We start from the raw sequence: 12,525 nt of genomic DNA, 5'->3' as shown, positions 1-12,525 counted from the left end.
ACTTAAGTTCCATTCAAATTCTTGTTTCAGGACTTTTTTTTAGATGTCCTGAAAATAACGTACTGCCTGGTTGAGTGCTGCAGTTAACCACCCTAACACCTCATAAATTGCACTACAATTAATAAATCCTATCTAAATCACCTAAAAGTCGTGGATTAACTAACAGTTACTGAAAACGTCTCCAGTCTGAGCAACAGAAGGCTGTGAATGTGAAAACAAAAAAACAAAGGATCATAAAACCTACCACCCTGAAGTGAAACCTACCACTGCAGTACTTTGGGGGTTGTATTGAGATACAGTAGAAACATGGTGTAGTATTTTCAGCTCTCTGACCACTGGTGTGTAACATTAGGAAGTAGCAGCAGGTTATGGTAACAGCATTCCTGAGTTGTACAAATGTGTTGAGTAACTGCAGGCTGTCTTGTTAAAGTTAACGATTCAACACCTTGTTAAACATGACAAATAGCCACATTTCTGCTAGTAGGGCAGCAGGCCGCGGTCAAAGTGCAATAGCAGAGGTCAGTAATCATCAGTTTTTTTGAGTAGTATCAGAATGAGCTTTTAAATGAAAGAAGAAGCCGCAAAGAAAAATTAAAATCAACCATTTATTTTCTCTCTCCGAAGGGATTAGATCATCAAGACAAAACATTTACAAGAATAGTAACAGGGACAATACTGGGAAGAGGATTAAAGTCTCCTTTATACTGGAGAACAGATTTGAACCTGTACTTCTCTGTGGTTCTTCAACTACTTCAGAGGCACTCTAATACAATGCGATGCAGCAATCTGTTGACTAAGATTCAGGAAAGTAATACTAACACTGGAGAGAATGACTGACACAAAGGAACCATCTGCTCAATACACCACATACTGTAGATGCATGTGCTTCCAAACACATCAGGAGGACCACACACGGCACAGGGGAAAAGTACAAAACTACAAAACTAATGCAAAGTTGTGACAACATGAAATAAAAATAAAAATTTATGGAAGTGCAGGGTTCAAATCATAGTCTTCCAGCTTTAACGGATGACAAGTCACCGAAACGTCATCTTCATTGGCAAAAAACACTTTGTAACACGCACTGCTGTTGTCAATGGATGAATATTCAGGATGAACTTTAGTCTGAAATCCTGACTTTCCTCCAGGCACAGTGCAATAATCAGTCCTAACTCTGGCATCAGGTACATTGTCACTATATGGCTTACAAGGTAAACAGGTCCATAAACTAGAAAGGTATGCAGACATCTTTCATTAATCGAAACTATGGTACAGCAATATATTGGCAAAAAAACTAAAGAGCTAAGTAACTTTATGTAAACAATGGTATATCACTGTACAGCTTATTCTAACATGGTATTTACAGGTCAAGTTCTTGTACTAGCTAGTTCCCATGTACAGAGGATTAATGTATGTTAGGCAATTTCAACCATCCCACCCTCCTGCAAAGAACTGGATTCAAAGAGAGGAAACCCAACAAACAGCATCTGAATCGACAGACTTGTTGAATTACCCGAAGCCTTCCTCCTCCAGTTACATGTAGAGATATTCTTTAAAAAAAAAAATCATACATAAGGCAAGGACAGTTACAGAAGGTGGAGGCATCACATTCTTTGCAAGGGATTACTGATATCATAAATGGGACTCAGGCTGATGGTTCTTTGGGGTAAATGCACTTTTTGAGAGTTTCACTTGTTTTTCACACGTAACAAAAAACACATCAGAGTGCAACAAAGGGGACATGTTGAGTTCTGTTGGGAAAATGTGCAAAACCTGCTCTAAAGCAAAGTGACAGTGTTGCTTAATGTACAAGGTACTGGGAAATGTACAGGGTCGTCCCAAGAGACGTCGGCGCAGACCCTCATTCCAACATACTGTATATACAAGGCACTAAGGATAAGATTCAAGGGCCACTCATCCAGTCGGTTACCAGCATCCTCAGTCTGGTCTGAATATAGGATATTTGGGTAAGAATTCTATAAGAATCACCTGAAGAGAGAAAACGAAAAAAACTGATCATCTTTCAGGGCAAATCCATAACTGTATAATAAATATTCATTTATTATTCATTTATGACTGGAACACTAATTGCTCATATATAAAATATGTGTATTATGTGCACCTAGCCCCACATGTATTTATATTTATATAAACTGACCATTTGTTATGATGGTAGTACTGCGTTCATTTTTGCTTGATGTATCTAATAAACTGGATAGAGCGGGTTTATTCAATTCTAAGATTATCTAGAGAGTTATCTCATATTTTCAGGATTTCTATAGTCTATGATTAGCACCAAATTACATTATTTATTTTTGAAGAACATTAGATTAAATTTACAATTAAGTGTTCATTTAAACTGTACCAAAATACGATACATTATATCATTGTGTTTTGGAGTGTTGATAAAACAAAGCAAGACATTTCTTTGGGGCTTTGTTGAATTATAAAGGGCATTTTCAATATTTTATTAGACAAATCAGCAGATCACAAAAATGTTTGTGTTATAAGTCATAAATTTATGACTGAATTTTTGACACAGCTTACTTACATATTCCATCATATTGCTGCTTTCACATTTTCTTTTACTGAGTTTCCAGTGCAGCCCCAGCTGATGAGAAGAAAAGACACAAACACAATGACTGACCATCTCTTTCACACTCGAACAGACACAAACACACACACACAAACACACAAAGGAAAATCTGTCTGAAATCTCCCCTTCAGTGTTAGGGGAATTTGGGAGCGGGGCTGTCTGGTCTCACTGAGGTCAAACTGTGGCCAGACACCCTGAAGAGCTTCCTTTATACCTTTGCACAGCTACTAGCTGTAATTTGTTGCTGCGAGACAAAACAAAATTAACACGGCCATTTTACTGCTGACCTCGCGGTCCTCTCAGACCTTGTGCACCAGATCTGACTCAAACAGCTTTTAGGGGCTTATGGGACGGGTTGAAGTTTACAAACCAGATTAATGGTCATTCTCCATCATGACAACACTCAACTTAAACTGCACACAGACAATTAAGCACTTTCACACAGGTGATAATCTGCAATTTGGCATCTTTCTTACCTTGTGGTATAACCGGTTATTTTCCCACTCTAACAACTTCTGAATCGACCGCCTTGTCTTTGGGAACAGAAGACAAACACATGCACATTAATGTAAGCAGCAAAATACTCATTACTCAGTTTAACACATTAACAGGTAACAGTAAACAGCCACAGTGTTAGGGTTTATGGACTGAACTCCCAATTTACCAGCTAGTAATTTCCACTTTGTTGTCAGTAATTCTGAGTGGTAACACCACCTTTAAATGACACACCCTTGAGTTGGGGCTGTGCAGCGCAATGCATCATTTCTACACACAGCCACTAAGTGAACATGAGTTGTTATTACCCTCTACACTTAGACCAGATGAATTGCTACAACAGCCCTTGAGTAATCAGCGCTGATGTAAGGGAGAGTTAAACTGTCCAACTCGTGTCACTGGAGGTCTGAGACTTACTCTCTTGTTGAGGCAGATAACAGGCCATAGACTGCAGCCTACTGTACAGCAACAACACAGGCAGCCGCAAAGAAGCCACTTCACATTCACAGGCAAGTTCTTCTTTAAGCAAGCGTTCACCCTGCTGATGCTGGTTTTGAATTCCTCTGGTGCTACCTAAAAAACGAGAGAGAAAGAAAATGAACAGAGGGGCTGTGCAGAAGGGGAAGTCGTCAAAAAAACTTAAGTATAAGTCAAATAGCTAAGAGCAAGAGGGAGTGAGACAATTGTGCCACGGTGTTGTTGACTTGAAAGATTCCCAATTGCTCAAAAGGAACCTGTGCACTAAGATCAAAGAGCTTCAGAAAACCAAAAGGTAGATATTTACAGATGTTGTCCAGAGATGAGATCTCTAAATACTATGTCCCTGACTTGCTAACTACGCTCTAGACTGTTCAAGGCAAGGAGGGACTCAAAGGAGAGATAAGCTCAATGCCTGTGGCAGCGCTGGCTAAACAACTTGAATGGATGCTCATTCCTCACTGAGTCTGTACGCCATAAAACAGGGGTCGTAATCTTTTATGACAGGATGCAAAGGTCTCTTTGCAAACAGCCAAAGACCTCAGAATAAAGCCCAGCAGGGCCTGATCTGCACCCTTCAATCATCATAATTGTGACCTCATCTATCACATGTCACCCTGGGTCACAATACTGAAGGTACTTTTTATTGCCCCACACTTCCCTCGGCCTGCTCTTACCCCTGCAGCCTTTTTGTGTTTCTGCGTCCGACCCAGGAAGCTTTCCTTTCTTGTCTACGGCAGACTCTTCATTTCATTATTTTATCACCTGGAGCTGGACCATCCAAAACACTGGGGTCCCCGCCAACGGAGCCCCAAAGACGGCTTACTCATTGACAGAGCTGGACAGCAGCACATTCAGGCTCTTTTCTATGCAGTGTGGTACGTTACTTATAATGCATCTCCATCAGATCAAAACCACTCTGGGAAGTTTGAATGGGGCGATTCGGGGAAGTTGGGGCTGTTAAAGGCCCAAAGGAACAAAAGAATCAGTGCAGCTTTAATTGCTTCATTCTTCCTACTTGGATTTGAACAGAGAGCGGCCTGCAAGACCGAAGTGCAAGAGAACTAAAAAGCAACTGTACCTTTCCCGTGAGAACAGACGGAAATTCTGTGTCAAATCTGTTGCTCAGTCCAAACCTGGGGGGGAAATAAAGCATTTTAGATGAAAATGTAACCAAAACAAAGAAAAAAATCTCACTTTAGTGTGAACATCATTGCAAAATTAAGCAGATATATATTGCCCCATGCTTATTAGTTAACTTTAAAGTTTAGTTTAACTGACATTAATTCACACAAAAGCATTACACAAAACATATTTCTGTTTTTATATGGTTAGGCAGACTTCTTGCAACAATTAAATGTGCACTGTGAGATTGCTCCGGCCATCATCCTTACATTTTTATTATCTTTTATGCAGTTCAGATTAATGTGGCCTGCCATTATAACTCATCCATAAACAGTGCCCTCCTAATGTATATTAATAGTTGAGAGAATGTTTTTGCTACTTTTAATTTGGGATGAAATCCACATGTATTCACTAGACAGTTCTTTAGAAGCACTAATGAATATGAATACATTCTTATATAACCGCCCTGCCCTAACTCCTCCTTCATGACTGTTATAATAATATGCGGTTTATGCAGAAACAGTGTAAGAAAGATGGTAACTGAACCGTACGATCATTTTGTATTGGATTTAGTTTGTGGTGCTGTTATAAACACACTGAAACTGAAATAAACACAAAGGTGTTTCTGTAATTTAGCCTGGCCCACTGTTCACTCAATAGCTCTCTCTGTTATTTTAAACAAATGCTGAATATCATAGCCTTCATGAGGCTAAGATTTAGTGCAGGACTGTTGTATCAGGATGCATTTATTTGCGCTTGCATACCTAATGAACTGGCAAGTAAGTGTACAACTTTTGAAGATATATGTTATAGGTTATAAATATATAGGTTACTGTAGTTCTTGGTGTGATGATATTAAAGGTGGAAGAGTCCAGGTGTGATCCTTTATCCAGGTCACATATGATAAATGGTATGTCATCCCCACTTATCTGTACATGCAGGTCTGTCCAGACCTTGATCGTTCACCTGAGGAAGACTGCATGATGTGGTTGAATAGTCCACATAGAGTAAAGAACTGGCAGCCTGACAGCAATGTATAGGGTTTTATTTTAACACTAGTGGTGCTGCTTTAATAACAGCAATTCACAACAGTTATTTTTTTATGGCATGCTCATTTTTATTTTATCCACATGCAAATCTGGAGAAAGTTGGCAGCTGGGACTCAGCATCTTCTGAGATGAAGATGACTGAGGATTTGATTAAGATGACAGTGAGAAAAACTAACACAATGGTGCTCTGAGCTTTATGCTCTATTAATCACCCTGATAAAGTGCCTCCATCAAATATACGTAGAAAATAGGCTGACGTCCCCATGTAAACAAATAATAAGACTTGTAATAAAGAACTGCTAAACTATGATTAAGTCGGTGACACGGACAAGATAATAATGTCTGATAAAAACCCAAGGCTGGTGATGACAGTTTTCTCGGTCAGAAGATTTTTAGCCAACGACACAACATGTAAACTTGACAGCCATGAATATAGCTTGCTAATCTACCACACGCACAGTGGCCATGAAAACATAAATCCGTCAATGTTAGTTTTTTGTCGTAATAATGTCCCGTTTGTGTCCAAACCAACTATCCCCTGGGCTAAACATATGGCTAACTGTTGTGATTTGCGTTAGCTAGCATGCTAGCACCAGCTAAACAGGCTAAAGCATAACAAAGCGACACACGCACAGACAGCAGCGACAAACACGGCTCTGCTTACACTGTGATGTGCCCGGCCCCTCGCATGACCACAGGCTCCGGGCAGTATCTGGGCAAGTGTTCCTCGCTTACTACGTGCTCATCCTCTTCGTCTTCTAACTCATAAATGGTATCAAAGTCCGCCATGTTGGGTAGTAAGACGCTCATGACGTCTTCCTGCGGGGCCGCGCACGGAACGCAAGAGCGAGAGCGCGCCGAGGCGGGTATTTGTTCATAAAGCCAACACCGGTGAGACAGGACAGACATTGGAAGACACCATAACACATACAGGCGTCCTGCATCTTGTGACAGGGATAACTGATGAACTTCTTCAGCTCAGACATGGTCAAAGACAGGAAGGGCCTCAAAATATCCAGTCTAGCCACAATTAACAGGTCACTTCAGCTGATTACGCATGAACCCTACACTTTGAATAAGCATGAGACGTCGCTTCTAAAATGCTTTAAAGCTATCTCCCCTTTATAAATCAGACATCTGAAAGCCCAGTGTACCTGATGATTACACATACCCCGTTTAACATATTTCAAATGGACAAAAAGTATTTAAATGGTTAAAGAATTCAAAAACAGATCATGCGGATTACGCAGAACGTCAGACAATAATAAGCCTCAGACACTTCTATAGCCTCTCCGTTCGTAGGCTGTACACTTTGTTGGTTTCTCATATTTCATTTGTACACGGTTTATCTGGTTTTAAATGATTTCTGACTTTTCTGACTGTCAAGAAACATCCTGTAGACTAGATATAGCTACCACTGAAAGTCTAGTTATTTTGCTGCAAGATGATTCTTTTCATTTAAAGGAAAACACAAACGTCTGAAGGTTTAAATGAAAGTATCTGATACATATGTCCATCACTGCATGTCAACGTTGGATACTGTTACATTATTTATTTACAGTTGAGGTAGCTCTGGGGCCTACAGTTTACAGTTAGGTCATTTAAGGGAAATTGAACACAAATCTATCTTGCGCAGAAAAAAAACATGTCACCTTGCCATGGTAATCTAAAAGCTTAATTGTTGTGTATATCTTAATTTGTGGCATGCCAGCCAGTACTTGTGGGAAATATTTGGTTTTATGTATAAAGTGAGAATCCACAATGCACAAAGGCAAATCCATTTATGCAAATGTTAGAAATAAGAACAAATGACAGGTGTACTGCAAAAAAAAAGCATTTTATTTACATTTTGAAAGCTGCCATTAAACGACCTTTCTACCCGTATCATCAACATCTGCTCTTTGCACAAACGGTGCTGAAAATGTGCGTAAATGATTTATTTGTCAAGTCGAAGCAGTCTAGTTTGAAACTTCAATGGCATGTCCCTGATTTCTCATTTTATTCACAAACACATACACTTTATCACATACAAAAAAAACGATATTTATATCTTAATAACTCACAAACAATTTAAAAGCTTTTAAGTTTGAAACACGTCGATTTTTTTCAGTTTGCAATCCCCACGTTATTAGAACTATTCTATAAAAAGCAATATTTCAAGAGCCTCCAGCATTTCGTTGCTATAAATCAAATGTTTATCCGCAGCTATGTGCTTCAGGACGTGAGTCCAGATCCTCTGGCTGCCTATCAAGTGTCCTGTCAGCGTGTCGGAGTGCTCAGTTAGGAGAGATGGTCCAGAGGGTGAACTGTTCTACTGAGTCACAGTCACTTGCTGTATATTCCTGATAGATGGCAAGGTGTTCATTCCCTGAGGAGGGTACAGAGAGCCGTGGATTTCTGAGGGGCTAAGAGATCCAGGCACGGGCAAAGGGCTCACTGAACCCGGGTCACTGTGCACAGAGCCGCCGCTGCCGTCGGACTGACCCATCTTCTTCTTGATCAGCTTCCTCTCCTTGGCCCTGCGGTTCTGAAACCAAATCTTAACCTGAAAAGGCACACAAAATAAAAATAAATCATTTAAATAAATATGTTCTCGTCTACCTGCTTTAATAAGCTTACTTATGGTATTCCTAAACCCTTAAAGAAATAGAGAATATATACAGAAATGTCTACATAAAACATTATCTCAAAGATTTCCATAGACGTCGATGAATAAAGTATAAAAGAATAAAATAAAATACAATAAAAAAAAAAAAAAAAGCATAGATAGGACATAAAAACGTTGTCACTGAGTTGAGTAGGGACAGTAGTTGCCTTTCCTGCTTTATTTAATTTCTGTTGTATTCCATGTGCTTTACTAAAATGAAAATAAAAGAATAAAACGACTAAAAAGAAGTGGATAATAAATAATGACATTAATATAAACTGAATAATGCTTGTCATGTCGTAACGCTCATTAACTGACTATCAAAATGTAAACTGAAGGAGTTTTAGTAATATCAGCAGTTTTATTGCTCGTAAAATTACTCTTTGTTTCAGACAGTGGGCAAAATAAGACATACATATTAATACACATAAATAAAATATAAAATATAGACTAAGAATCTGTTCTTCTGTTGTATTATTTTAAAAACAGCCACATCTTACAGACATGACATTGCTGACCTCATACTGTAGGGCACTCTGGGAGGAAAGTTTACATTATACATGCATATACGAGAGGCCTATGCGTTAATACGCATGGGTTTATTTATATATCTTAAATTTAGTCTACTGCCTGACAGACACCTACCTGTCTTTCCGAGAGACCGAGGTTAACAGCCAATTCAGATTTCCTCCTGATGGTGATGTATCTGTTGAAATGAAACTCCTTCTCCAGCTCCAGTCTCTGATGGTCTGTGTACACTACCCTGTATTTCTCCTTCGTTCTTGTTTTACCTGTGAAGGTGAGAAATAGGCAAAACACCCCGTGAATATTTTGCCTGCATCTGTCCGCGGTTAAGTGGTCAAACTGGAAGATTTCCACAGAGCAGGCTGCATGCCAGGACCGGCCTATCTGCACATAGCATCTTTATTAGAGACGTCTTAAATCCACATCTCCTCGCCTTTTTTCTACAGATAGGCAAATTGAGCTTTTTGATCTTTCTTTACGCTTACTGAATTTCAAACAGCCACGGCCCAGATCCTCCACTGACCAGTAAAAAAGGAACACGGGAGATAAGAACACATCTGTAGAAAAGTTGTTGTTTTTTTCTGCGTAAAAGACCTGCAGGCAACAGGTTATTATGTGAAATTGTTGCATTAGTTTTACAGTTTTAGAGACCTGTTACAAGAGCACATGTCAATATTTCATATCTGAACTACTGAAAAGAAATATGTGATGATGAATCCTGTGAAAATAATTTTAAAGAAAAAGAGTTTGGAGGACACCACATGTCCAAAATAATAAAATGTTGGTATATTCGATCTGAAATACACGCTACTGTAAAAACATACAGTATGTACTAGTATGTACTACTCCACGTTTGGGATATTAGCTGTGAAAAATGTCACTCTTTCCGGCAATATAACTCTTGGAGAGGAAGGGAGGTTGGCGCATATCAAAGTGAAGAGGTGTTGAAACCAAAGGCCACTGCCTGGATATGACGGATGACACTCAAAACACCAAACAATGTAACAGGGAAGTCGACCTCACATCTCCAGGAATAATGGCATTAACATCACAACTGGGCCTGGCGCCGATTCCTCACACCTTTTACAAATTTCTTCCTCGGAAGAGAATACAGCAGACTGGGCTCCTGGCCTTCAGACAATCTTAAACTCAGAAGCATTGTAAGATATGGGAATAATTTATGGGCACATGTGACTGATTTCTGTTAAAAATTTCATAGAAGTCGAGTCATTTACAGAATCATCAATATTCTCATTCTAAGCACATATTAGCCGAAATGTAATCAAAACGCACCATGTAAGTGTCACAGGATCGGACGTTTCCCAGGTTATATCCACTTTCTGCTTTTGACATTTTGGCAACAATGAATTTAGACGCCTTTTGATTAAACGAATTCGATAGGAACACTTTACTTTAAATGGCACAGGGCTTCCCATGCGTGCGTAAAATCCTGGATCAAACGGAAACACAGCGGCCCAATAAATAAATAAATAATCCTTTGCCAACCATTTGTTGCAATAGCAGAGTATGTCCACGAATTGTACAATTTTTCTCACAATGTTCAAGATGATGACCTCACCTGTTGAAGACGACTGAGCAGTTTTACTCATCCACTGGTACGAATTGCGTCTTTCTCTATCAGGAGAAAGTTGTGCAACAGTAACGTTGTCTGGTGGCGGCTGTAAAACCGCAGATCCCGGAGGATGCATATGACTGTACTCAGATGAACAGTAAGGAACCTGTCCAGGAGATGAGTTGTTCATTGGTGTAGGAATAGTATTAGGGGGTCCCAGACTGTATGCGCCCCAGTCCTCCCGTGGGGCGCTATATGAAGTTCCCCAACTCCCCGCAGACTGTGCGTGCGTATCCATGTTTGGCACATGATGGTATCCAGTAAAGTCTGGGTACTGTGGTGTAGAAACAAAGTTCTGTGGAGGCAGATTGATGCTTGATCTTCTTATTGGCCCTTGGTGATACATGCCGCTTTCTTTGTCCAGTAGGTATCCCACATACATGATTTGAAGAAAAAAAAAAGTATTTAAATATAGCTAAAACAGCAAAGGGGTAAATGTGGCCTATCTCAAGGCGACATTGTTGCCCTGCAACTGTTAAAAACAATCCTTCTGCTGTTTATAGTCCAAATGGGTTCCCAAAGTGAAATGCGCCGTAGTTCCAGTCCGTCTCAAGTCTCACATGATGTGGCTCTGTTGACAAGAAGCTAAAGGTATACTATGGTCTGCCTGACGTCAGCCAACTCTTCAACTCTTGTAGATTTGCATCCAAATGAGAGTGACCGGACTGCGGGCCCAGCTGTCCCCCTTGCGCCTGTAGTGCAGCGCGTCATCACCTGACAGTGGGCCTATCCTGAACATGAGTTCTCAGTTCCATGAATAAATTAACAACACGGCCTATCAGCTGCACAGGCTGCACAGGCTGCACGAACCGGCAATAAACCAAAGCAACACGTCCTCAAGCGCACCAAGTGAAAAGGCCTGTGCGTAAATGCGCACAGATCTTTTTTGTAATAAAAGACCCGTTATAAGAATCCATATTCTAGTTATAGCTATAACGAAATAATGACAGCTAATGCTCTTTATTTATACAGTTTCACATTACCAAATTAAACCTTAAAGATCCAACACGCTTAACATTCATTTGGATTTTACTTTTACTGTGGGAATTCATCGATTTCCAGCCACGCTTCACACGTAAATCCCGATTTATTTGTTAAGATATTCACTTGCAAACGAGGTGCAAAGTATGAGGGACTTGTTCTTGAAGCAAGCCGGACCTTTAGTATTCCGTGTTCACACCTCAAGGTCGCACTTCACAGCTAATTCCGGTTACAAGGAAACTCCAACAACCCCCCCTGAGACAAACAGCGGCCTGTGACACATCAGGTCACAGGCCTGAAATTACAGGGAATTTATGTTTCTCAGACTTTACTGGATGCTGAAGTGCAGCTCGGCCCATTAATATTTGATCAGAAAATGAACATCGCCATTTAAGAGTTTCAGAAACTATTATTGACCATTTCTATAGATAGATTGATAGATAGATAAATAGATAGATGTTTCAAGCCCAAATTTGTTTATTGATCACAAACTATTTATGAGACAGTCTGATTTAGCTGTTCGTTGGGACAGGCCACGGCCAGTCCAGTGATTTGTGCTGGTTGTCAGATGTCTTTGCTCTAAATAATCTCTTTAAATTTACTTGGTTCCTGGCTTGTTGGCAGCAAGAAAAAGAAACAAATACTGAAAAGCATCACTGTGCATTTTATTTTATTAATCAAAAAACTCTCTCTTTAAAAAAAATGAATAAATAAATGTGCGTATGTGACTTACATCACTACACTGTGTTGTGTTTACACTGAGGTCACTTTGTTGACCTGCATTCTATGAACTATTCAGACTCACTCATGCCCTCTTGTGGATTTATGCAGAACTACAGCTGCTGCTGGTGAACCTGATGTCTGAAGGAGCCTGGCAGAATATTTACCTCAAGGGGGCAGCCTCCACCCACAAACAACATTAATTTACACGTATTGCACTGGAGAGATCATTTTATCTGCGTACAGGTCAATATTTTCCTGCACCTCACCTGTTTAA

The 12,525-nt window shown here is 39.9% G+C and overlaps 2 protein-coding genes across 2 annotated transcripts; both read right to left on the bottom strand.

Moving 5' to 3' along the window:
• Positions 1-7: 7 nt before the first annotated feature.
• Positions 8-6,594, bottom strand: chic1 (cysteine-rich hydrophobic domain 1). The gene is made up of 6 exons (XM_084550467.1): positions 6,407-6,594; positions 4,650-4,704; positions 3,509-3,664; positions 3,073-3,129; positions 2,552-2,611; positions 8-1,989 (listed from the first exon to the last, which is right to left on the bottom strand). Exons 1-6 carry the CDS (start codon positions 6,550-6,552, stop codon positions 1,939-1,941), a joined length of 525 nt encoding a protein of 174 aa, XP_084406593.1. The 5' UTR covers positions 6,553-6,594; the 3' UTR covers positions 8-1,938.
• Positions 6,595-7,874: 1,280 nt separating this feature from the next.
• Positions 7,875-11,322, bottom strand: cdx4 (caudal type homeobox 4). The gene is made up of 3 exons (XM_084549809.1): positions 10,494-11,322; positions 9,035-9,180; positions 7,875-8,287 (listed from the first exon to the last, which is right to left on the bottom strand). The coding sequence occupies exons 1-3, from the start codon at positions 10,927-10,929 to the stop codon at positions 8,054-8,056; spliced, it is 816 nt and encodes a 271-aa protein (XP_084405935.1). The 5' UTR covers positions 10,930-11,322; the 3' UTR covers positions 7,875-8,053.
• Between the last annotated feature and the right edge of the window lie 1,203 nt (positions 11,323-12,525).

This window comes from Chelon labrosus, assembly GCF_963514085.1.
Source record: "Chelon labrosus genome assembly, chromosome: 8".
Classification (NCBI taxonomy): Eukaryota; Metazoa; Chordata; class Actinopteri; order Mugiliformes; family Mugilidae; genus Chelon; species Chelon labrosus.
This window is presented reverse-complemented; position numbering and strand designations above follow the sequence as displayed.

Excerpts from the sequence above, each read along its gene's own strand:
- chic1 (XM_084550467.1), bottom strand. The coding sequence starts at position 6,552 with ATGAGCGTCTTACTACCCAACATGGCGGACTTTGATACCATTTATGAG. Across the intron at positions 4,705-6,406 it reads GGGGCCGGGCACATCACAGT|GTTTGGACTGAGCAACAGAT; the intron begins GTAAGCAGAGCC and ends TTTCCCCCCCAG. Across the intron at positions 1,990-2,551 it reads GCAGCAATATGATGGAATAT|GTGATTCTTATAGAATTCTT; the intron begins GTAAGTAAGCTG and ends TTCTCTCTTCAG.
- cdx4 (XM_084549809.1), bottom strand. The coding sequence starts at position 10,929 with ATGTATGTGGGATACCTACTGGACAAAGAAAGCGGCATGTATCACCAA. Across the intron at positions 9,181-10,493 it reads TGCTCAGTCGTCTTCAACAG|GTAAAACAAGAACGAAGGAG; the intron begins GTGAGGTCATCA and ends TCACCTTCACAG. Across the intron at positions 8,288-9,034 it reads TCGGTCTCTCGGAAAGACAG|GTTAAGATTTGGTTTCAGAA; the intron begins GTAGGTGTCTGT and ends GTGCCTTTTCAG.